The following is a 26,886-nucleotide window of genomic DNA, read 5'->3' as shown; positions in this document are numbered from 1 at the left end:
GCACGGTGGTTGTAGGAATCTGGGTGGAACCAAATGGAATAATTAGACTGCCTAATGCTCTGGTATATAATTTGCCTCTTACTGTCTGTGGACCTGCACATTTGGGGTGTGATGCCATGTGTAGGTACTCTTCATAATTTTGGTATAATAAGATCTTTCAAAAGAATGCTGAGACCACATGTCAGAATTGTGGCACCTGTGGACTATTTAACAGTGGTAAGGGAAATGTAAATCCGTATTTGTAAAGCACAAACTACTCACCCTTAGGGGTCTCAAGGCGCTGGGGTCCGTCGTGGAAATTAAGTGAGCTATTGCCCCGAGTCACATGGTGTTGAGCTGAGCTGCCGCTGGAGCCGGGGATCGAACTGTGATCCATGTGCTCCGAAGTCAGCTGCCCCGGCCGCTGCACTACACCTCTCCACAGGATCAAGACACTTTTCCACTCCCAAGATGCGTTTAAAAATGTGCAGGTGGACTTCGTAAAGTTTCTTCCAACACACAAATTTTGGTATGCACTGGTAGTGTTCTGTATGTTCATTGCCTGGATTGAGTCTTAAGCTACAAAGATGAGTGATGCTGTAATAGTGGTTTTAATCTTTACTGAAGGAACTGATCCCGAGATCCAGGGTCCCATGCGCCATTTCATCATTTAACAGTTCAAACGTTGTGAACAAGGTAGTAGAGTGGTTATTGAAGACCCTGGCGATAAAACAAAAATTGCATTGTGTGTACCATCCACAGGCATCTAAAGGACACACGCCACAACCAAGAGATTGGGTGTTTACTAAGAACTTCCAGCACAACAATAGCCTCCAGCACAGGTGGAGGACCCCACTCAGATACTGCTGGTTACAAGCACAAATGTCAAGTGTGAAAGACATAACAACTGGAGTCACGCAAGCCACGTGAAGAGAGCATCTGCACCAATGTGAGAAGCACAAAGTGCTTGACAGATTTGCCAAAAGCAGTGTACACTGACAAGCCCAGAAATAACTTGCATCCAAGACATACAAGGCAATCTTCAGAGTCCAACCAACAGTCTTGAAAGACTGGACTCAGAGCCTCACACATACTAGTAAGCTCTGGAGCCTCGTGATTGTGAAGAATGTGCATGGGGATAAATAGAGGCCGATGCTAAGACAAGGTATGTCGTCAAAATGTAACAAACTGTATTGAATACGAGGACTAGAACCAGACAAGAGCTAGCAAAATCAGGGATTTATCAAAATCAGAGACCACAGGAGGAGATAAGAAGACTGGTGGTGCCTAACACAAACAACATGTTTAAAGGAGCAATGAGTGTCATAATGTTGATAGGAATAGGACTGATTGTGACTATGATTGCATTTCTTTTACCATTAGATGCTTACATAAATAAGGATGAAGGAAAAGGGCAATTGGGGCAAAGGTGAGCGGTAGTACTTCAACACCAGCCAATGTTATCCCTAGTGTTTCTGACACCTCATAAGAAATTGTAAGGAACTAAGTCAATAACATGTTCCCCCATAACTTCTACATCACATTTATGGAAAGCTTGCCCTCTTTCCCTTGTGAATTATACTTTTACACAACCCTGTGGGTTTAAGGAAGTTAAAGGAACATTTGGGCAGACGTTTGGAGGACCTTGCCTCCATTCCTATGAATATAAAGGTTCAGAGTACCCAGGATGTAGTGGCAATTCCTTTTGTGATGACATCTATACTAACGCTACCAATATCACTTTGAATGAATTTCAACACCAACAGATAACAGTAGCAAAAACTGCAGGGTATTATCCCACTTCCTGTGAAATTTACAAAACCAAGAACACATCCAGTACAAACTGGGCTATTTTTTTAATTGCTTAGAGGTACTCTAAAATAGGACCATGATGAAGCTCCAGCGCTATGCCAAGCAAGACTATAAGTATGGGCCCACGTATACCCATCCCGGGTTTTTCTTTCTCTCTAATAGCACCTATCCAAACTTTTATAATGGGACAAAAGATGCATCTTTAGGCATGGTCTTCCCATTGGAGGTTCCATGTACAGATTTCAAACCTAGAAAAATTGGGCTGGGATGTTGACCAGAGAATTCTGTGACAACTTGAAACTATTCAAATGGCAGAATATTCAGATACATCCTGCCTCAAAGATTACACTAGGAGGGGTAGGAGCGGCCAGGGGAGAAAAATCCCAGGAATACTTCGGATGCAAGCCTCAGATACTATCCAATGCGTATATTCCAAGAACAAAAAGTATATATCCTAGATTTTATTCAGGCTCAAAAGGAGAGAAAATGTGTCTTGATTGGAGATAAGTGTGTTATGTGAGTAAGGAATGGGGAAAGAAATACCACAGTAGCAACAGAGAAAATAACCAACAACCCCAAAGATCTGATGGATGAAAATTGGAATTTGAAATGTCAGTTGGGTTATGTGCTGCAATGCTTCAATTGCAGAACATTAATTGTATGGTTCAAAGACCTTTAAAGGAAGCATTTATCTTTTGCTTAGCTTTGAATATTGCTATCAAGAACTAAAACCCGCCAGCAAAATTGATGCTGTGCAACCGTTCTCACAGGATTAGCCACTGATGTCAAGGTTAGTGACAACAGTTTGTTTAAAAGTGCACCCAGAAGCGAGGAGTAAGAAAGGAAACCAATAAACTGTTGGCAACAATAAGCAGCAAATTATTTTAAACCTCCCTGTTGCAGCTGCACCCCTTCAAAGACTTTTGTACTCTTTGATAATTTTCTACTGAAATCAAGGTTTTTCATTACTGTCGATGTGGTTACAAATGTATAAAAGCTGAGTAGTCTGTAAGCTAAATCAGATTTACTGGCGAATGGTCAGAGATCCCTGCTGCAGCAGAGCTTAATAAAGGATAATGGAGATTCACCATGACTGACTCCTCCTTTATAGGAAGACCTTTTAAATTCAGCTTTGACAATCCAGAACAAAAAATGGGCTGTAATCTTGTCTGTCGAATACTACACAGATTATGAGGATGACATGTCAAATAAAAAAGAACTGAGCACTGCTGTCCCGCTAAGTGGACAGAAAAGGAGAGTAACAGCAAAATATAGCAATTAGATAAGCATTATTGTAAACATATATAGACCTTTCTTTGTTGATGATTCCAGGCTTAATCTAACAAGTCATACTGACCTCTTTATCGGGTTCGATCCTAGCATCACCTACAGGCCCCTCAAGTGTTCTTTTCATTGTACTTTCCTCTGAGTTCTTGGACTGTGAAGACAAGAAGACATTTCAGTGTAGGCAGGTAGCGACAAATACAAGGATACAGCTATTCTATCTGTCAAATGAAGCCTTAAGCTTGTGCTCTCCATGTAACCTTTATATTTGAGCTTCATGTCAAGAAACCGGGATTCAGTGTTTTCTCTACAATAATCTTCTACTGTAAATTCCTGATACCATCTGCGCAGTCCATTTAAGGAACATGTTACTTTTTCATAATAATTTTTAAGCTTGATACCTGTTAAAATCTGCATTATCCTGCTAAATACCTGAACAAACAAGGGTCCTTAAGTGTCTTTAAACCTTTTTTTAAACAAAAAAACTATCACGAGGGGATGTCTACAATTAGAGTCAGCATGATGCTGACTGGAACTGCACAATACCCTTGGATTTATATTATGATTATCTCGCTTGCAAGCCATTGCCTAGGAAAATGATCAGCGTCAACATCGCTTTCACCTCTACTAAGTGAAGAAAGGGTATAAGCATTTAAACTTTATTTGTATTTATTGGAATGTTGCATTACAATAAATAAACTTTATTGATAGAAGATTACAACATCCAAAACAAAGAGACAAGAGAAGAAAAACAAAAAAAGCAAATACAGGATTAATCAATATATGAAGTAGTCACCAGCATGTGCATCAAGGACAATACAGAGTGCAAAAAGCATCTTGATGAGAAAAAGAGAAAAAGGGAAAGAAAATAGCATATGTGACACCAGGTGAAAAGTGCATTGCCACGAGGAAGGATGGAGAGGAGAACAATTTGTAATCGTAATGTGAAGCATGCAGCAGGTAAGGTGCCCTATTATGAAAGACATGGCTACTGGAACCTAACAAAGGCATCAGCAGGGGATCAAAGAGATCAATGTTTGTATGATTACAGCCACATGGTACCCTGCAAGGTAAACATTAGCCGCAGTGCGACCCCACTCCCGCCTCAGGATAAAGCAGCAAGTAGTCTTGCAATGGTTGTCACATATTTTTAGGTCTGGAGGTTGGTGGTTGTAGTGTAGCATAAGTATCACTTGTGGTATTGCAGTACATTAAGTTGCGGAGCGATGCCCTCGTTGGCAGAACAGTAGTGCCTCCCCAATGTAAATATATCTGCTGTTTGGCCAACAATAGAACGATAGAGGCAAATTGTCCTACTCCCGCAGGTAATGGCTTAACAAAGCCCAAAAACGCCAACAGTGGGGTTCAATCATCTGTAATAGCAGTAAAATAATATCCTCCCAATATGCTAGTATTTGGGCACAATTCCAAGCTAGATGTAAGAAGCCGGCATGCTCAGCTGCGCATCTAGAGAAGCAATAGGGTTTGGTGGGGTCAATCTTGGCCATGAAATGAGGGGTTTATTTATGGTAAGTACAGTGGTTCAAGGTAGGCCTGATAAGGTCCGATAACACAAGGTTGAATATTATTTGATCCAATGAGCAAATCGCTTAAGGGAGCAGGCTTCATAGGGCAACAATGGTCATTTAATCATAGAATACAGATTCATATTTACAGAAATACAAGTGCTCACATAAGTGACAAGGGTGCTTAACGTGACTGAGTGGAGGTGACAATACACGAAATATCACACAAAATAGACATAGAAATCCAGGACGATATGTACATATGTATATGTACGCTCTAGCTGGCGCTACTTCCGGGGAGGGCCTATTTAGGCAGGGCTCAGCCGGACGCGCAGCATTAGGAGGAAGACTGACAATCGAACGCTGCTAGTCAGCCGAGAACCGATTTTAATTGCACAGTTTTTAGAGTCTGAGTATTGCTGCGATTTAAATTGATGCGATTTGAAACTTGCACTTTACGAGATTTTTTTAATATTGTTCCCAATGCACTATAAAATCGAGTAGAATTATACTGCATCTTATTGCCCGTATCCCTGGTCGGCCGCAGGAAGTCCCGTTTGTGTGGAGGGAGAGCAGTGCTACTCCGGGTCTTCGGAGTGAGCACAGCCGCCATCTTGGGAGAGGTGGGGACGCGCTCTAACTGGCGCTACTTCCGGGGAGAGCCTACTTAGCCCAATGCTCAGCCGGACGGGCAGCGGGAGCGCCATAGGCAAGCCCGTCTGCGCCCGTCCACGCCCGTCCGCGCCGGATCCGTGGCCAGTGCCACCACCCCTGTCCATTTTTCAAAAATTAGCCTCTCCCGTGAGGAATTGCTAGATTTAAATACGGGTAACTGTTTAAAACCTACCATTATATTTGCCCAACAGATTATTGTCCCCAATGGTTGCCCCTCCTGCGGCCTCTTGCTAACGAAACCATCAGTAAATGCTTGGGATGGCACTCCGCATATAAACATTAATGGATGTGAGATTAACAACACAACCCCCAAGCAGGCGACCACATATGTAAATGCAAAACTAGCCGACAGGCCTACAGGTGATAATCTTAAAATAATAAAAAGTATCCTACTAAATATCAGATCTATGCCCAAGCATAAGTATGAGTTAGAAATCCTAATAACAGATAATTCTGCTGACCTGGTCTTCCTCACGGAGACATGGGCATCTCATTCATCAGGACCAGACTGGAATATCGCTGTTCCTACTGGATACTCAGTGGCACAGGTAGACAGAACAGGAGCAGCAGGGGGCGGAATCGCACTAATACACCGTTCACACTTCAAAGTAAATGTCCTTCCACAATCAGGCTTGGAAGCAGAGACTATGACCTTTAGTGTCAAGGACAAAAATCAAGAAATTCTGTCAGGCTTATTGGTGTATAGGCCCCCTGGACCAAGAGCCCCTTTCATTAGAGCACTCCAAACCTTCGTAGAATCCTGCCTCGACTCAGTCACCTTCACGGTTCTAGGTGACTTTAACTTTTATTTAGAGGAAAATAATGACACTGACGCCTCCACCCTTATTGACAATTTCCAGGGTTTTGGGATGGAACAGATAGTATCAGAACCAACGCATCAAGCAGGCCATACGCTTGATGGCATTTTTACTAACAATGACCATATCAGGATTACATCGGTCCTGCCAGTTCCATGGTCGGACCATGCAGCCATTTTTTTGGTATAAAAACCAACTTCTCTATCACTCGCCGAAGGGATCATTCCCTCCCAGCCAAAACACGACCCTGGAAGAACATCCAAGTTGACCAGTTAACCAAAATCCTGTCTGGAAATGCCCCTACAGAACAAGTTACTTACCTTCGGTAACGATATATCTGTAAGAAACAGTAGTTAGTATTAGATTCCTTACCTTAGAATATCCCCAGGCGTCAGTCTGGATCCGGAAACTTTTGCGTAGCAGTACCCCTGCGCGTCGGTAGGCGTCGTCTGCAGGCGTCCCCTGCGGCTCCGCGTCCGTCGTCGGCGACGTGCGCCGTGATGACGTCGCTGGAGTATATAGACGCCGCCTCCGCGCGCTGACGTCAGTTCTTTGCACACAGCTTTTCCGCGCCAGAACACGCAGAGCCATGTAAGAACCAACACTGGTGCCATGCGAAACTAGGGCCCTGAAGGGGATGACCTTAACCCTATGTATCAGTTCGCAGATCGGGGAGGATGGGTGGGGCGGTAAGGAATCTAATACTAACTACTGTTTCTTACAGATATATCGTTACCGAAGGTAAGTAACTTGTTCATCTGAAAGAAACAGGTTAGTATTAGATTCCTTACCTTGGAATAGATACCCCAGCAATACCAACCCCGGTGGTGGGTCTGCGAACCAATACAGCTTACACCAGAAAATCCTGGAGGACAGAACGGCCAAAGAAGCCATCCCTCCGGACTTGACTGTCCAGGCAGTAGTGCCTTGCAAACGTGTGAAGCGAGGCCCACGTAGCCGTCTGACAAATGTCCTGCAGGGGGACTCCCCGGCCCAGGGCAGTAGTAGCCGCCGTGGCCCGAGTGGAATTGGCCCTCAGCCCAACAGGAGGCTCCTTCCGAGCCAAAGAGTAGCACGCTTTGATGCACAGGACGACCCACCGAGAGATGGTCCGTTTATGCACCGCCCGTCCCTTCTTCGCACCCACGTAGCCAACAAACAGTTGGTCATCCACCCGGAACTGGTGAGTGCGATCCATATAAAATGAAAGCGCACGTTTTGGGTCCAGACGATGGAGCCGCTCTTCATCCTTTGAAGGATGCGGAGGCGGGAAGAAGGAGGGTAAGGTGATGGACTGCCCGATGTGAAAAGCAGAGACTACTTTGGGCAGGAAAGAAGGTCTAGTCCTCAGAACCACCTTGTCTGGGTGAATGGACATGAAAGGAGGTTTGACAGAAAGAGCCTGGAGCTCACTCACTCTCCTGGCAGAGGTGATGGCAACCAGGAAGGCCATCTTTAAAGTCAGGAGACGGAGAGGACAGGAATGAAGTGGCTCAAAGGGAGCGCACATCAAGAAGGTCAGAACCAGGTTCAAGTCCCACTGAGGCATCACAAACGGAACAGGTGGATACATGTGCGTGATGCCCTTCAAGAATCTCGTTACAATAGGGGACTTGAACAAAGAAGGTTGATCAGGCAGCCCTAGAAAGGCAGAAAGGGCAGAAAGGTAGCCCTTGACAGTGCCCAGAGCAGAGCCCTGCTGGGCAAGAGAGAGAAGAAAGAGGAGAACCTCGGAGAGAGGGGCAGAAAGAGGGTCCACAGCCTTTGCTATGCACCATGCCACAAATCTGTTCCACCGGCAGGCGTATACCGACTTTGTGGAGGGACGCCTGGCTGCCAGAATCACATCACAAACTTCAGGAGGCAAGTCACATGGCCTCAACTGTCGCCGCTCAATCTCCACGCATGGAGGTGGAGACTGGACAGGTTCGGGTGGAGGACCGTCCCCTGCTGCTGCGACAGAAGGTCCTCCCGAAGGGGCAGGCGGATCGAGGGACCGACGGACATGCTGAGTAGCTCGGGATACCAGTACCTTCGAGCCCAGTCCGGAGCCACAAGGATAACTTGGGCCCGGTCGCGCCTGATCTTATTCAGCACTCTGGGCAGAAGTGGTATAGGCGGAAAGGCGTACAATAGACCGCAACTCCACTCGCGCCGAAAGGCGTCGCCGTGCGAGTGCCGTCTTGGAAACTCCAACGCGCAAAACTGATGACATTGCGCGTTCTCTTCTGTGGCGAATAGATCTAACCAAGGCTCTCCCCATTGCAGAAAGAGGCCGTTCGCCACGTCCGAGTTCAGACGCCATTCGTGATCCACCGAGCACCGACGGCTGAGTTCGTCCGCCCTGGCGTTCAGAGAACCTGCCAGGTGTTGAACCGTCAGAGTCACGCTCTGACGTTCCAGCCATTGCCAGAGACGCAGAGCCTCCTGGCAAAGGGTCCACGACCCCACTCTGCCCTGCTTGTTGCAGTACCACATGGCGGTGGTGTTGTACGGACAACACCTGCACTACACTCCCGTTGACAAAGGGGAGGAATGCCTTCAGTGCTAGACGGATCGCCCGCAGCTCCAACAGGTTTATATGGAGCCGGGACTCCGCCGGAGACCAGATGCCTCTGATCTCCGCCTCTCCCAAATGGCCTCCCCAGCCCTGGAGGGACGCGTCCGTCACAACCACGTGCTCCGGTTGGGGAAGGGAGAGGGATCTGCCTCTGACCCAATCGCGGTCCGTAAGCCACCACTGCAGTTGTCTCGCAGTGCCCTCCGAGATCAAGACATGGTCGGACAAGTTGCCCTGATGCTGGGCCCACTGAAACTCCAGGTCCCACTGCAGAGACCGCATCCGCCACCGGGCGTGATGCACCAGAAGGATGCAGGAAGCCATCAGCCCCAGCAGCCGCAGCGTCAACCTGACCGAAACCCGGGATAACGGCTGAAAGATGGGAATCAAAGCCTGTATATCCCGGACCCGCCGTTCCGGAGGATAAACCCGAAACTGCGCCGAGTCGAGAACCGCTCCGATGAAAAGGAGCTTTTGAGAGGGACACAGGTGTGATTTCGGCACATTGATGGAAAACCCCAGCTCGTGCAGGAGGTCTGAGTCTTGCGGGTCTAGAGCAGCCAAGACCTGAGCCAAAGTCAACATCTTGAACTTCTCCTTCCGGAGGAAGCCGTTGACGTTCCGTAGATCCAAGATAGGACGTAGGCCCCCATTGTCCTTCTTGGGTACCAGAAAGTAGTGGGAATAGCAACCACACCCTACTTCTGGCCCAGGAACGTGCTCGATGGCCCCCTTGGCCAAGAGAGCCGTAACTTCCTCCTGCAGAAGTGTCAAGTGGTCCCCCGACACACGGTGGTTCTGCGTTGGCATGGCTGGAGGAGTGGTCTCGAAGGGGAGGGAGTAGCCCCTTCGGACGAGCTGCAGCACCCAGCTGTCCGATGTGATTGCGCGCCAGCGGGAGTGGTGATGGCGAACCCTGCCACCCACTGGCGACACATTGGCCTGAAAGCACGGACTAAGAGGATTTGGAGGCCGATGCTGCGGGGGGAGGTGTGGTCTGACCTCGCCGTTGTCCCCGACCGCCTCCACGGCGGACTCCACGGCCGCCACCGCATTGAGAAATGTGTTGCGGCGCGTGGCTGGCAGCACGTGTGGGACTGCCCCTTCCTTGGCCACGAAAGGAGCGAAACGAACCCGTTTGCTGGCGCTGGGTCGAGAGACCCAAGGACTTGGCCGTGACCCTGGAGTCCTTGAAGCGCTCCAGCGCGTGGTCCGCTTTGTCGCCAAACAGGCGACTGCCATCGAACGGCATGTCCATCAAGGCATTCTGGACATCTGCCGAAAAGTTGGCGGACCTCAGCCAGGCGTGGCGACGAATCGCCACCGTCGTGGACATCGCTCTGCCCAGCGAGTCGGTCGTATCAAGACCACACCTGATGGAGTATTTTGCTGCGTCTTGGCCTTCAAGCATAGCCTTGCCGAGCTTTGCCCGTACCTCCTGCGGGCATTCCGGCAGCAGGTCCGCGACCGTATCCCACAGAGAGTGGGAGTAGCGGCCCAAGAGGCATGCGGTGTTGCAAGACCGCAGTCCCAAACTCAGGGAGGAGAAGACCTTTTTTCCATACTGGTCGTACCTCTTGGATTCCCGGGCGGGGCCGACGGGAATGCGGTCTGGGAAGTCGAGGCCTGGATCACCAGACTCTCAGGGGTGGGATGGGTGGACAGGAACTTGGGGTCATCCGGACACGGACGGTGTCGTCTGGCCACGTTCCTATCAACAGGCGAACCTGAAGCGGGCCTGGACCACGTGCCCAAAAGAACGTCAGACAAGGCTTTGTTGAACGGCAGCAGTGGCTCCTGTGGGCATGACTGCGGTTTGAAGATCTCAGTGAGGATGTTAGGCCTCACGGCCGCGACGGGGAGCTCAAGGTGTAAGGCCTTGGCCGCCCTCATCAACACCACTGAATAAGCAGCCCCTCCTCCGAAGCCACGGTAGGAGGCGAGACAAAGCCAGGGTTAGGAGAGTCGTCCAGACCACTGGCGTCACCCAAATCACCTGTCCAGTCCACATTGTACTGACACTCGCGCGACAGAGGGTCCTCAGACCCCTCCCAACCCTCTCCGTAATCTACATCTTCACCATATTCGGAATCAACAATGTAGACCGGCTCCCCGGGGTCCACAGGCCCCATCGGCGTCGGACTCGGCGTCGGGCGACGCCGGTCCGACTCCGCGTCCGGAGTCGGAGAGGGTATGGGAGCACGGGGGCGGCGTCGGGGGCAACCCCGATGGAATCGGCGCCGGAGAGGCCAGTAGACCAGCCGGCGTCGACCCTGAGGGTCCCTGCGGCGCCGGGGTCGGAGCCGTCGGCGGCACCGGGGCCGGAGCACCCGACGGCGTCGAGGCAGGAGCACCCGAACCGCTAGGGCCCCCGGACTGGAGCACAGGGCCCGAAGGCGCCATAGGCCCCGTCGGAGGAGACAGTGCCCTCATGGCCATGAGGAACTCCTCTATCTCCCCGGGCGTCGCGCCTTGCCCAGGGACCGTAGGGTATGGAGCAGGCCGCGCCGGCGACTCACGCGGAGCCGCGGGGGTGGGGCCACCCGAACCCCCGGCCGCATCGCGCGAGCGTCGGGGGTACGATGACGACGCCCCGACTTCTTGTGTTTCCTACCTGAGGAACCAGAGGAATGGCGACGACTTCCGGAGCGCTCGTGGCGGCTCCGCGACCGCTCCCTCGACCGCTCCCTCAACCTCTGGCCGGACCGGGACCGCTCTCGACGCGGGGCGACACCCGCAGCTCGAGTAGCTTGCGGGACCGCTCCCGCTTAGCTTTACTCGTCAGGGCCCGGCAGTCGACACAGTCGTCCACGGCATGGTCGGGGCCCAGGCACCGGAGGCAGAGTCTGTGATGATCCGTGACCGACATCGTGCGGTCGCAGCCGTCACAGTTCTTAAAACCGGGCATCCTACCGGCACCGTAAGAAGAATCAAGGATTCACAAAACTTTGGTCAAAAGACCGGAGTACTGCACTTCTCGGATCTGCGCTAACTGGCGCGGAAAAAAGAAGAACTGACGTCAGCGTGCGGAGGCGGCGTCTATATACTCCAGCGACGTCATCACGGCGCACGACGCCGACGACGGACGCAGAGCCGCAGGGGACGCCTGCAGACGACGCCTACCGACCCGCAGGGGTACTGCTACGCAAAAGTTTCCGGATCCAGACTGACGCCTGGGGATATTCTAAGGTAAGGAATCTAATACTAACCTGTTTCTTTCAGATATTGAAGATAGTAACGGTGGGGCTAATAAATTTAACGTACGGATTAGCCAGGCTATAGACGAGCTGGACCCGAGGAAATAAAGAAACCACGGAGACGACTAGTCACCTCACCATGGTATACCACTGATGTTAAACTTATCAAACTTAAATGCCAACGCTATGAACGGATCTGGAGATCCGACTATAGCATTCAACATAGGAAAGAATATACTAGCGCCCTACATAACTACAAAATAAAAATAAAACAGGCCAAATCGGCCTTCTTTACCAAAACAATTTAAGAGGCTTCAAATACCTCCAAGGAATTATTTAAAACTGTCTCTAAACTAGCAAAATGCCCTCGAGACACTATTTTTGTCCCGGATCAGAATTTTGTGGATAATATGGCCATGTTTTTTCAACAAAAAGTCCAAGCTGTTTATGACGACCTTCATAATCTGTCAACAACAATAGGAACCGACCACAGGAAACAGATGGTATCCCCTGTAAATTATCTCTCACAATTCCCCTTCCTAAACGATAACCGGGTCACAAACCTGTTAATTCAGACTGAATCAGGATCACCCCTGGACCCCTGTCCCCCTATATACTTCATTTGGCCCCGGAAGTAATTAGCTCCATTCTGACCCCTCTATTTAATGAGATAATAAGGTCCGGAGTCTTTCCTCGAAGATGTAAAAAGGCCTGTATATGACCCATTCTGAAAAAGGAATCCCTGGACCCATTGGAATCCAAGCACTATCGTCCTATATCCTGCGTTCCTCTACCGGCCAAGATACTTGAAAAAGCAATGAACCAGGAACTAATGGAATTCGTAGACATAAATAACATCTTAGACCCTACCCAGCATGGCTTTAGGTCGTGTCACTACACGGAATCCGCATTAACTATGGCCACTGAGGAAATCCGCAGAACCATGGATGAAGGAGGCAGAGCTGTCCTAATACTGTTGGGCTTGACGGCAGCTTTCGATACCGTCAACCATGGGGTCCTATTAGACAGGCTCAGAGCGGTAGGCATTACAGATACTGCCTTAAACATACCCAGGTCCTTCTTGGAAGCTCGAGTACAGCAAATCCACTGGGAGGGTTTTCAGTCTGGAGAGTTCTTTCTCCCATGTGGTGTCCCCCAGGGATCAGCGCTCTCCCCTACCTTGTTTAATTTGTACGTGACCCCACTGGCAAAACTTATAAAATCTCATGGCCTGCGACTAGTGTCAAATGCCGATGACACTCAGTTAGTGGTGTCACTCTCCCAAACGGTGGAAGTCACAGCAGAGCGCTTTCGTAACTGTCTCCTAAGCGTAAAGAGCTGGATGAGTAAGAACTTTTTGAAGCTAAACACCGAAAAATGGAGGTGATTGAGTTTGGACAAAAACCCTCTATCTGGAGTCATTTATGGTGGCCTTCAGAAGCTGGTACATGCCCCGTCCCAGCACAAAAAGTTAAGAACTTAGGTTTCCTGATCGATAAAGAACTAACCTGTACCGCACAAATTAGTCAAGTCACTTCGGCCTGTTTTTTTACAAATAAGGTCCTCCGGAAAATCTTGCCATTTATACCTTTTACATTGAGGAAAACAGTAATTGGAGCCCTGGTACTGTCCCGCATTGACTATTGTAACGCGCTGTACTTAGAAACTGGCGAAAAACTATTTGCAAAACTCCAGTCAATACAAAATGCGGCAGCCAGATTATTGCTAGAGATCCCTAAGCGTCACCCGACATCGAATGTCATCCGGCTACTCCATTGGCTCCGTCAGGAGAAGAGTGCAATTTAAGGCCCTTTGCTTAGTCCACAAATCCCTCAATGTTAGGGGGGCGGAGGACATGGCAAATCTTTTTCCTCGTTATGTGCCATCCCGCACATTAAGATCTAGCAGTCTGGGCCTGATTTGTCTGCCCAAAACACCGAGAGTTCGATAGGGCGGCAAGACCTTTTCGTACCAGGCAGCGAAACTATGGAATACCCTACCCACTGTGCTACGTTCGGTTACAGACAGGACCCGATTTAGAAAAGCTTTGAAAACCTGGCTCTTTTCTATGGTATAACTGGTAATCCCGTTCATCTTCCTCCGTCAGCGCCAAGACGCCTCGGCATAAGTGCGCTTAATAAATAATTCAGTCAGTAAGTCAGTCAGTCAAGTGAAGGGATTTTCAACAGGGGTCGGCGACGTTTCGATCTTTTAATACTTTAGATCATCATCAGCACTGTGTGAGCATTCTGTAACTGAATTAAGGAAAATATTTTAGCGCTGAGCCCTAGTGCACAGTTAATTACTTAAGTACTATGCCATTTCCTCCCGGTGCTGGGTCAACTACCCATGAGTTAAGGACTGAACATCTCATGCAGAGTAATGGGAGATGGGGGGGGGGGGGCGCTTACGCAGACATGCCGGCCGACTGCAACAATTGTGGATAGCGGTGTGTTATGACTAGATTCCCGCTTTGTGAAGCATTACAAGGACAGCAATTAGTGTAACACATGCAAATTTAATATCTGGAGTAGCAAGCACAGGGGAGCGCCCGGATGCGTATGTAACTACTTACTAGTACAGGAATTTAAGGAGCCTTAGTCGTGCTTCGTAAGTGGTACAGTTGGGTGGGGCAACGATCATATTCTGGAGTGTCCAGATCTGTAGTTGCCCTATGAAGCCTGCTCCCTTAAGCGATTTGCTCAGTGGATCAAATAATATTTAACCTTGTGTTATCGGACCTTATCAGGCCTAACTTGAACCACTGTACTTACCATAAATATTAAACCCCAGGTTCGCTTAACAAGGTACCCTTGTTTCCCAAAACTACTATGAAATGAGGGGTGGCATATGCCCTGTGTATATGTTTATAGTGTAATAATTTGTGTTGATGATTTTTGGATACAAAAACTGTCTGTTCACAGCAGTAGAGCAAGGTAGTATCGGGTAGTGGGCAACCCAAATCCCTTTTGCATGCCGCCCAGGCCCTCCCACTCACCGCTGGCCGTGACAATAGTGATAAATGATAAAGTCAGGAAATCAAGTGGGCACTACTCGGGTTGTGATGACCATGGTAAGTGGGAGGAAATCCAGCGGCTCCGCGGAGGGAGATGGGAGAATGGAAAGAACAGTGTTTTGAAATCTATGCAAAAGAAATCTGTCCATATACGACACACTAAGTCCATCTGACATAGCGGTTACAGAACGCAGCTTGGCATCCATGAAAAAGTTTGAGGAGCTGGCATGCGTCCAAGGTCCACTGAGCCAGTGCCTTCTTAGTAATCGGAAGCCAGGGATTATCGGGAAGCAGAAGGTGTGGAGAATATAGGAGTAGCGCTGCAACTTGCTACAAGCCCAATAAGTGGTCAGGAGCATCTGTATTTCGGAGGGAACCCTAGGTAGACCTTGGGCAGAATAGTGGATAGGGGATATGGATGGGCCTGAGTCCACTCAGGCTTCAGGTACTGCAGTCGAGTGTCAGGATGGTACTAATAATATGCAAAGTGCGCCGGTGCAACTAGGTAGTACTGATAAAAATCAGGGACTCCAAATCCTCCCCGTGAGTATGGCACAGTTAGCATCTGCCAGACGATTCTTGTGTTTCTACCGTCCCATACCAGTTCAATGAGCATTCTACAAAGGGTGTCGAAAAAGAAATCTGGTTGTCAAAGCTATAGGAATGTTTATAAATAAATATAATAACCAGAGGAATACCACCATTTTAATGCTGGCTATTCTGCCAGTGGTAGATAAGGGGAGCTTAATCCAGTGATCGATTTTCAAGGATAATCTATCAACCACAGAACCGTAGTTGAGGTGGACCACCTCTTCACTGCTGCGGTGGAGGAAGATACCCAGACACCTAGGAGGGTCGGTGTACCAACACAAGGGGAACTCAAAAGGGCAGGGCACAGTGACCTCTGTCAAAGGAAATACTTCAGATTTAGACCAGTTAATGGTAAACCCTGAGAAAGCCCTAAAGCGGGACACCTCACAGATAAGAGGAGGAAGATTGGATTCGTTGTTACACACAAACAGCATCACATCATCCACGTAAAAAGAAGCCAGAAGGAGGCTGCGGTGAAACCACAAACCACGTGTCAGGTGCCACTCCAGAGAATGCCGCACTAGGTGGTCTATAGCAATGATGAATAGTAGAGGCGACAGGGGGCACCCCTGCCTGGTACCTCAAGAGAGTGCGAACTGATCAGTGAAAGTGCCATTCACTTGAAGCTGGGCCAATGGATTAGTGTACAAAAGTCGGACGAGATCTCGAAATACCATTGGAACTCCTAGTTTCCGCAATGTGGCATGCAAAAAATGCCATTCCTGTGAATCAAACGCCTTTTCAGCGTCTAATAGAATAGCCAAGGCTCGAAGATCAGGATTTATTTGATTAAGGTTCGCAAAGATAGTATGAAGGTTAACTGCTGTGGAATTATGCTGAACAAATGCAGATTGTCAAAGCTATAGGAATTTTAATAAATAACTATAAAAACCAGGGGAGGACCACCATTTTAATGCTGGCGAATCTGCCATCGATAGATAAGTGGAGCTTAATCCAGTGATCAATTTGCAAGGATAATCTATCAACCACAGGACCCTAGTTGAGGCGGACCACCTCTGCACTGCTGCAGTGGAGGAAGATACCCAGATACCTAGCTGGGTCGGTGCACCAACACAAGGGGAACTCAAAAGGGCAGGGCACAGTGACCTCGGTCAAAGAAAATACATCAGATTTAGTCCACTTAATGGTAAACCCTTAGAAAGCCCCAAAGTGAGACACCTCTTGGAATCTATCATGCGCGACGTGACCTTGATGGAATCGTCAAATGATCCTACAGCTTGTTGCCATTGAAGGTGCAATTCTTCCTGCAGAGGTCTCATTCTGAGCCGTACCAAGGGTATGAGGTTTATCGCAGATGAACACATCCCCAGAAGAGAAGCAAAGATCCGGACAGAAACTGACTTTCTTTTTGAGAATGAGATTGCCAATTTTTGAAGACGTAAGTGGCGGTCTTCTGATAAGAATGCTTTGCACTGTATTGTGTCCAGTATTGCCCCCAGAAAAGGGATAACTTGAAGAGGGCGCAACTGTGATTTGTCCTCGTTGAGAGTGAGGGCTAGAGCCGAGAAGAGATGTAGACATGCTGTGACAGCATCTTCGGCTGCCTGCTGTGAAGGATCTTTGAGCAGCCGATCGCCGAGATAAGGGAACACTTGCTTTCCTTGAGATCTCAATGTTGTGCCACTGGTGCCAAACATTTTGTGAAGATTCTTGGTGCCGATTTCAGTCCGAACGGGAGCACCTTGAACTGATATTGGACGCCAGCCACTGTGAATGGAAGATATTTGCGATGCTTGGGATGTATAGGAACGTGAAAGTACGCATCCTCCAGATCCAAAGAAGCAATAAAATCCCCTTCATTTAGATACCTTAAGACCTCGGAAAGTGTGACCATCCGGAAACTTTGCTTTTTGAGGAATTTGTTGAGCTTGCGGAGGTCCAGGATCGGGCGCCATTCCCCTGACTTCTTTTTGATGAGGAAGAAACAAGAATAGAACCCAGTTCCTCTTTGAGATGATGGGACTTTCTCTATTGCATTCTTGAGAAGCATCTTTAAGGCTTCTTTGAACAGTAAGTGAAGACGAGGGGGAGGGGGACCCCTGGGTGGGGTAGTAGGTGGCTGTTTGATGGATTCCAGGATGTGCCCGTTGTTTACTAGGTCGAGAACCCATCAGTCCGAAGTAATAGGTCGCCACCTTTGAGCAAACGCTGAAAACTTTACGCCCATGGGGAAGGGGGGCATGGCTGGCGTCCTGCACAACTTATTGCTTCCTGTTGGTATCGCAACCTTGATTGTTTCATCGCTATCGACCACCTTGATGGGAGAAACTAGCCGAAGAGGATTGGCGGTATGATGATTGACCATAGGGTTGTCTATATTGTGACTGATACTGCCTATTTTGCTGGTTCTGATATCCTCCTCTTAAAGCAAAACCACGTCCTCTTGCCCTCTGAATGATCCGCGCCTGTATTGCAGAGCGCCCAGCGATTTAGCAGTATCAGTATCTGTTTTTATGGCAAGGAAGGCCGCATCAATGTGCTTTCCGTGTCGGCCAGAGTATTGTGAATAAAGACTCTCCATTATAGGCCATGTCTAAGATCTTTGTTTGCACCTCTGGCCTAAAAGATGTGGCTTTAAGCCATCCCTGGCGTCTAAGCACTGTAGCACCGGCAAGTTGGCGAAAGTTGGTGTTTGCAATATCCAGAGCGCAATCTATGATCTCAGATGCGGCTCGTCCTCCCTCCAAAAGGATCTTCCTTGCTCCCTGTTTAAGGTCTTCAGGGATGAGGTCGATAAATTCCACCAAGTCTGACCACATCTGGAGGTCATAGCGGCCGATTATTGCCAGAGAATTCACCGCTTTAATAGAAGCTGCTGCCATAGTGGAGAATTATTTACCTATAAGGTCTAATCTCCGTCCTTCCTTATCAGGCGTTGTAGTTATGGTAGTAGCCGGATTTTTAGATCTCTGCTGTCCTGCTTGTGAAATCACTGAATCTGGTCGGGGATGACCAATCAAACAAGATGGAGTATCAGGAGGAGCCCAGTACTTTTTCTCAAAGCGAGGAAGCACAGCCGGAATGGAAGCAGGCATTTTCATAATTTTAATTTCTTCATTCCAGATATAATCAATGATAGGAACAGCTTGTGTGATCTTTCTAGACTCTTTTTTAAAATCATGCAAAAAGCAATCTGTGTGCTCTACTGTACCGGCAATTGGAATCTAGATGCTTCTCTTTGCATCAAATTATGAAAACCCCCGATGTCCTCAGGGGGAGAATCCGACGGCTGAGGAAAAAGTGGAGAAGGTATGACATGACATAATAGTCCCAGGGATCCTTGAAAGTAGTTTTGTCGGGTAACTCACCCTCTTAAACCTCTTCCTCCGAGGAGGTGGTATCATGGTGCACCTGCTCAGATGGACCAGGAGGATGAGGCGGTGAAGCAGGTATCTCCGCTGGTAGAGGTGGATTCTCAGAAACAGTTTGTTGTGGGGGAAATCCGCCAGCATGGCTTGTAGATCCTGAATGAGCGATGGAGGGAAATGACTCATCTCTTTGTGACACGACTCCTTTCTGGGGCGCTTATAATATGGAATAGTAAGATCCTTTTGATAATAATGCTCCTGGTATACTTCGTCATCCTCTTCTTGGCACTTGATGTTAAGCTCAGAGGGGTGGTGAGTATGCCAAACGGTCCTTCGTCCTCTTCATCATCATAATCATCATCCTCGACATGTTTCCAAGAGGCAAGATGGCAAGAGAGGAGATATCTTACTGTAATTCTGCCTTTGATAAGTCGTCAGTTGAATATGTGTATATGATATGGGCGTTGATTGAAGTACCACTGTTGATGGCTGAGAGACTGGTGAAATCGTCGTCGACGAGCTCTTCGTCGACGGGATCATCGTTGACGGGGTCGACGTCGTCGACGGGTACATCACTGAAGTAGACGTCGACTGGACAGTCAGCGACGCGGTCGACGTCGAGGAGGTTGACTTTATAGATAGAAGTACCTTCAGCATCAAAGGAACCTTCGTCGACGAGCTCGACGTCGACACGGTCGTCAACGGAGACTTGGAAGATGAACTCTTCATCGACGAGTCTTTAGGAACAGGTTTCTTAGACGTGACAGAGATCTTGGTTGACACAATAGGTGAAAAGAAGGCCATTGTCGAGACGATAGCCGTCGACAAGGGGACAGCAAAAGTCACAGAAACCGTTGATGATGGAACCAGTGTGAGAGTTTTAACCTGGGGTTTACTCACGGTTTTAGAGGTCGATGGTCTCTTAACATTCCTTAGAGGGCGAAGGCAGCGTTGACCCAGAGGAAAGTTTAGGCGACCTCTGGGAATGGTCAGAAACATCATGGGAAGCCTTGTGATGTTTTCTTCCCTCACTGGAAGAGCCGTCATGCGATCTAGCCCTTTTACTCAAAGTTGAGGCCTTGTCTTCCTCCTCAGCCGAGGAAGATTTTAGCCATAAAAGTAGTCTTGCCTTCTTATCCCTAAGAGTTTTAGTAGGGAAGGTACGGCAAATTTGACAATCCTTAACAACATGCTTTGGATGAAGGCAGTATGTGCAGTCTTTATGCTGGTCACCCACATGGACCCTCTTCTTCTCAAAGGTCCTGCAGGGTCTAAAAAGAGCCTTCTCATCAGACATCCTGAAGAAATGAAGTAAAGAACGGAGTAGGCACTCAGGGAGAACTGCCTCTCCTGGGAAGGTTCTAGAGGGTGCTGGTTGCTGGCTGGTTGGAACTAAATTTTGGTTATTTTCGAACAATGATGTAGATAGGCTAATATGATCTAGGCCCTTGGGCTTTCTTTTAGCCTACTACTCTTATTTACTTGGGGAACTGCTTTTGTATTTTACCGTGGGACTCCCGCCACGACGACGGGGAATGATTCAGGCATGTGAATCTATGAAAGATACCCCAATACTGGATAAAACTGTAGGATCAAGCATTGTCGAGAAAATGAAGGGTAAAGTCAGGACTAATAAGTCGAAAACACTGAAGTAGCTGGTGAGAAGTAGTCATGAGTGTGATTGAGGAGAGAAGGGTATCTTAGTATCTAGGGAAGAAATGTATTCATAAGTAGTACTTTGACTTCTATCTTGAAGGATACATTCTGACTTCAGGGGGCAAGGTGTTCCAAATTCTCGGAGCAAGCCCAGAGAAATATTGGTTGCACGTTTTCTTCTTTTAGAATCTCTGTGGTTTCAGAAGTAAGGTGTTGGAGTTTCTCCATGATTTGGAGCTACCAGAATGTTCAAGCTTATGAGCAAGATAACTAGGGGTTTAGAAGTGGAGGGCTTTATTTGTCATGCAGGCAATGTTTAGTTGGATTATAGCTTCGTATGGGAGCCAGTTGAGGGATTTCAGATCAGGGTGATATGTTTGTTTCTTTTTGATCCAGGGATGAGCCTTAGAACAGCATTTAGCTAGGCCTTTAAAGCAGCCAGTTTGGACCTGGGCAGTCCAGAGAGGATTGCACTTCCATAGGCCAACCTGGGAATCGCTAGGGCTTGCACTGTGTGCTTGAAGTCGTTAGGGCCATTGAGTTAGGTAGGCCATTTAGAAGTGAATTCTCATAATACAGTGTGGAGAGTACAAGTGCCTGAACAGAGGACTTTAGGTCTTGTTCAAGAATAAACTGCTGGATACCCACAGCAAATTGAGTTGGCAATGTACACTTCTGGGCACAGAAAATATTTGTCCTTGAAGATTAAGTCTGTTGTTGAGAATGAAACCCAGGGATTTGGCATTTAGCAACTGCCTACTCAGAGTCAACAGTCTGCTTTTTCACCTTTGAATTCTGCATTCGACTCGATCTTGTGCCAGTGGTCCCACCCGCTGGCCAATACCCTCAAGACTATTCATCAGGGTGTTGTGCCCCACACCATGCTCTCCCTATCTGTGTCTGCAGTGATGTTGACCTTAACCCCGAGTGCATTCCTGTATCAAAAAGAGAACCTGCAGTTTTCTTCAGGTACTCGGATCAACACTCGGACCCTCTCTGTGCGCAGAGCTATTCAACCCAGTAGGGGGGACCTCACTGGCTGACCTTTTGATATGCAGGGGAAAGGAGTGTAAGCAGTTCATAATGGGCTTCGATCTAAGGGACAAACGGGTACCCTCAGGCCTTTGGAGCAGTCTTCTTTTGGTCATTTGCCATACGTTCATGACATAGCGAAACAGATGGAGCATGTGGGTGTCCACCATCCTCTCCTGTTTTGGGCCCCAACCATAGTTGCCTTTCACACATACGCACAGTAATGATGCTCCGGGGTTCTTCCTGTTTTGTATTTATATATTTGTTTTACTATCTTAAATTTAAGATTGGGATGAAGAATTATGCTTCCTCAGTTTGAGAGATACATAGAATAGACCCAGGTGATTTAAACTTGGGATGTTCTAATGAACCCTTTCCAGAACTACCTGTACTTTTTTTTTTTTTAACATGATGGCACTGGTATGGCATGCTTCCCCAGTCTTGTTGGCCGAATAGGCTTTGTGCACTTTTCCATTGCATCAATATTGTTCCTTTGTTATAGAAATACCACGATGTCAGGGTCTGAAAGGGATGGCATGGTTAAAGGATGCTGATGTTGCGATTTTCCTAAATCTGCCTACTCTTCCTTAGATACCTCTGTAACTACTTTGCTGCTCCTGAACTCTTGTGATCAGAATTGTGAGCCTTACCTCTGCTATTTAATCTTGCTTGTAGTATTGCTAGTTTAGATTTGTCCTGATGCTGCTTTTAAAAAAAGCTCTAAAAACAGTAAAATACTGCTAATAAAGGTGCCACAATAGGTATGTGTATAGGCTGGCTGTTTAGCCAGCGTCAAGGCATCAAGTTTAGCACAAATGCAGTTTTTCAAAACTAACTTCTTACATGAAAGCGTCTGTCTCCTTTTGTCTCCACCAAAGAAGTAAAGAAAGAAATAAGTATATTTCTTTGCACCCTTTGTCCCAGTCATACCTTATTAGCAGATAGTAGTAAGTAAAATATACATTTAGTTTGATAAGTTCTGCAAAGTTTAAGATCTTTGGATTCTGAAGGGTGTGAGGAAGCTTGTGAACACATTTTCTTGCAGATAAATGTTTGGCCGAGAAGTCTCCATTGAAAAGTCTAAAACAATTTTGTAAAATTATAAGCTTTGCAACCATCACAAAGATTGCAAAGATGCAGCATTTTGAAAAAATGTTTATAACGTTTGGAGAGGAAAACTGTATTAACATCACACACTACTATTAGTAGGACCAGTGAATTTTCCGGCCTAAATTGTTTCTGTGCCACAGTATATTCCTTTCTTTTATGTTCCAACCTCTTGCTCTTCTCAGTGACAATCATGGAATCTGTCTCAGGATAACTTCTCACATATTTGGGGTCTTGTGGTGGTGGTGGGAAGTGTTTCTTCTCTATATTTGAGACCATTCATCTTCGGTTTTCCAGAGTGTGAAAATAATTTTTTGGGTGGCTATGCAAAATCTATGAACATTGGAACATGAAAAATTACAAGTCTTCCACTAGCGATGGTGTGGGTTTTCAGATAATTCTCATATGGACAGTCTGTGTTAAAATCCTCCCACATGCATTCTCACGCAGAGGTGCATTATCCAAATTGTCCTCTTAAGCAGTGCAGCCATCTCAATGCTGTTGATGTCTGAAAGAAGTGAGCACATCCTTGAATGTAAACAAAGGGTCAGCTGTTGCCAGTGGTGAAAGCTATTTGAAATTCTACGCCAGCTTCAATTTGATACTTAAGTATGTCCCAGTGCCAACTGTTCTTTTGGTAGCAAGCGTGATTCACACCAAGACCAGACCAATATCTCTTTAAAACGTCTTTGGGTCATGCCTCTGGTTTAAGGCTTCACAATTTCAAAGGCATGGGGCAGTGAGTGCCCTAATGAACAAGTTACTTACCTTCGGTAAAGTTTTTTCTGGTAGATACAATTTTTGCCTGTGGATTCCTCACCTCGTGAATATCCCCTTGCGTCAGCAACATTCGGAAATTCTTTTTGTAGCTTCGCGCCGACGTGGACCGGCATCGCGCGCGACTCCGCTGACGTCACCGACACCATATTAGGCCCACGCCGGCGTGATGGCATCAGTTCCGCCCTTTTTTCCGTGCCTTCGAGGCACACGGACGGACCGATGACAACAGATATATACACAGTATACACAGTACACAAATGTCAAGATAACACAGTGTGAAACCAATGCAGGAAAACAAATTGCAATAAACATTTCCTTTGACAAGAAAAATATATACATTTACAGTAACTCAGGCATAGAAGAGAGGACAACGGGGAGGCGGGTGGGTCAGTGAGGAATCTACAGGCAGATATTGTATCTACCAGAAAAAGCGTTACCAAAGGTAAGTAACTTGTTCTTCTGATGGATACATCTGCCAGTGGATTCCTCACCTTGTGAATAGAGTCCCACAGCAGTCCCCACTCCAGGAGGAGGGTGTCCACTCTCCTATACCAGAAAGCCCTGGAGGACAGAGCGCACAAGGTGGCCCTCCCTCCTCACTTCGGTATCCAAGCAGTAATGCTTCGCGAAAGTGTGGAGGGAGGCCCAAGTCGCCGCTCTACAAATATCCTCAAAATGCACACCCCTAGACAAAGCAGATGTTGAAGACTTTGCTCTAGAAGAGTGAGCTCTTATACCCTCTGGAGGTACCTTACCCGCCAGGGCGTAGCAGATCTTAATGCAGAGGATAATCCATCTCGAGAGCGTGCGCTTGTGCACCGCCTTCCGCTTCTTGCAGCCAGCAAATCCAAATAAACAGCTGGTCATCCAACCTGAACTCTCTTGTCCTGTCCAGGTAAAAGCTCACCGCCCTCTTAGGGTCCAAGCGGTGAAGTCTCTCCTCCTCTTTGTAAGGGTGAGGGGGAGGATAGAAGGAAGGGAGAGTAACTGACTGCCCCAGATGGAAAGGAGTTACCACCTTAGGCAGAAAAGCAGCCCTGGTCCTGAGAACAATTCTTTCAGCATGAATGGACAAAAATGGGGGCTTTGAACTAAGAGCTTGAAGCTCACTTACCCTCCTTGCCGAGGTAATTGCCACTAGAAAAATAGTCTTAAAAGACAAAAGTCTCAAGGGGCACTTATGTAAAGGTTCAAAAGGCAAACCCATCAAGAAAGTAAGAACAAGCAATACAAATTTAATAAAAAAAGAATGTAAGAACAAGGTTCAAGTCCCATTGAGACACAATAAAAGGTGTAGGAGGAAATTTATTGGTCAGGCCCTTAATGAAACGTAATACAATAGGACATTTAAACAAAGAGGGCTGGTCCGGCAAACAAAGGAAGGCCGATAAGGCCGACAAATAACCTTTGATAGCTGCCACCGCAAAACCCTGCTGGGCCAAAGAAAGTGCAAATTAAAGTATATTGGACAAATGAGCCCTTAAAGGGTCAATGGACTGCTCCCCACACCAAGCAACAAATTTAGACCATCTATAAGAATAAATGGACTTGGTGGAGTCACGCCTGGCCGATAAGATGACATCCACCACATCGTGTGGGAGAGAAAAGGAAATCAGGTTGCCCCGCTCAATCTCCAGGCATGAAGGTGCAATGTCTGGAGGTGGGGGTGTAGAACCTGCCCCTCCATCTGGGAGAGGAGATCTGCCCTGTGAGGGAGACGGAGCGGAGGGCACGAGGAGAGGTGGAGAAGATCTGTGTACCACACCCTTCTTGGCCAATCCGGGGCGATCAAAATAACTTGGGCCCGGTCTTGGCGAATCTTCCTCAGAACCCGAGGAATCAAGGGTATGGGAGGAAACACGTAAAGGAGTTGAGAGTCCCAACTCAACTGAAACGCGTCCCCCAAGTCTCCCTGCATCGGAAACTGGAGACTGCAGAATGACGGGCAGTGAGCATTCTCGTGAGTGGCGAACAGGTTCACCCAAGGAGTTCCCCACGTCCGAAAGACGTGATGAACTACCTCTGGATGAAGCCTCCACTCATGGTCGGCTGAGAACTGCCGACTGAGACTGTCTGCACGCACGTTCAGAACTCCGGCCAGATGATTTGCCATCAGACAAATCTGATGATCCTGAACCCAGGACCAGAGACGCAGAGCCTCTCTGCAGAGACACTGCGACCCTACTCCTCCCTGCTTGTTGACATACCACATCGCGGTGGTGTTGTCCGTCAGGACCTGAACCGACCGACCGCGAAGAGAAGGGAGGAAGGCCTTGAGTGCCAGACGTATCGCCCGCAATTCCAGAAGGTTGATGTGAAGCAACCTTTCCTCTGGAGACCAAAGACCCTTGATCTCCAGATCCCCCAGATGAGCACCCCACCCTAGAGTGGATGCATCCGTTATTAATGTGGCCACCGATGGAGGTAGCTGGAAGGGCTTTCCTTGTGACAGATTGCATTCCACGTTCCACCAAGACAGATCCGCTGCAGTTTCTCTCAAGATCCTCACTGACACCCTGAGATCTCCGCTGTGCTGAGACTACTGCCTGCGGAGGCACCACTGGAGTGCCCTCATGTGCCAGCGTGCATGGTTGACCAACAGAATGCAAGAAGCCATCAGACCGAGCAGACGAAGGACCTTCAGGACTGGAACGACTGCTCCATTGTAAAATAAAGGAATCATTTCCTGTATGTCGCGAATCCTTTGAGGAGGAGGGAATGCACGACACACAGTAGTTTCCAGTACCGCACATATGAACAGGTTGTGCTGGGAGGGCACCACGTGAGATTTGGGTACATTTATCGAAAAACCCAACCTGTGCAACAACTGAGTTGTCTCTTGCAGATGATGGAGCACTATCTCTGGGGATTCTGCTTTGATCAGCCAATCGTCCAGATACGGGAATACTGGTATCCCCGATCTTCTGAGATGTGCAGCCACCACAGCCATCACCTTGGTGAAGACTCGAGGTGCAGTAGTAAGACCAAACGGAAGGACCGCAAACTGGTAGTGTTGCGATCCAACCGTGAAACGGAGATACTTCCTGTGCGACTTCAGGATGGGAATATGAAAATACGCATCCTGTAAGTCAAATGACACCATCCAGTCCTGTTCTAGCAGCGCTTGAAGAACCTGTGCAAGGGTGAGCATCTTGAACTTCTCCTGCTTCAGGTAAAGATTCAAGATCCTGAGATCCAGGATTGGACGAAGTCTGCCATCTTTCTTGGGGATCAGAAAATACCGGGAGTAGCGTCCCTGACCCCTCTCCTGCTCCGGAACCACCTCTATCGCACCCTTTCTGAACAGTGCCAGGACTTCTTCCTGCAGGAGCAGCAGGTGGTCCTCCGAACATTAACCCTGGTAAGGAGGGTAAATTGGGGGAAATTCCCGAAAGGGAAGAGCATACCCATTCTCCACGAGATTGACAACCCAATGATCTGATGTAATCAATTCCCAATCTCGCAGAAAATGGGTAAGCCGACCCCCCACTGGACCCACATGATCCGGAATGGCGGATCTAGGG

General features: G+C 47.9%; 1 protein-coding gene across 5 annotated transcripts in view; it reads right to left on the bottom strand.

Moving 5' to 3' along the window:
- Window positions 1-26,886, bottom strand: part of TRAF3IP1 (TRAF3 interacting protein 1) — a 337,634-nt gene that overhangs the window by 173,432 nt on the left and 137,316 nt on the right. For all 5 annotated transcript variants that reach the window (XM_078681404.1, XM_078681405.1, XM_078681406.1 and 2 more), the window contains exon 6: window positions 3,149-3,229. In XM_078681404.1, coding sequence (XP_078537530.1) covers window positions 3,149-3,229 — 81 coding nt within the window. The remainder of the gene's footprint in view (window positions 1-3,148; window positions 3,230-26,886) is intronic.

Source organism: Lissotriton helveticus, chromosome 3_1 (genome assembly GCF_964261635.1).
Source record: "Lissotriton helveticus chromosome 3_1, aLisHel1.1, whole genome shotgun sequence".
NCBI lineage: Eukaryota > Metazoa > Chordata > Amphibia > Caudata > Salamandridae > Lissotriton > Lissotriton helveticus.
This window is presented reverse-complemented; position numbering and strand designations above follow the sequence as displayed.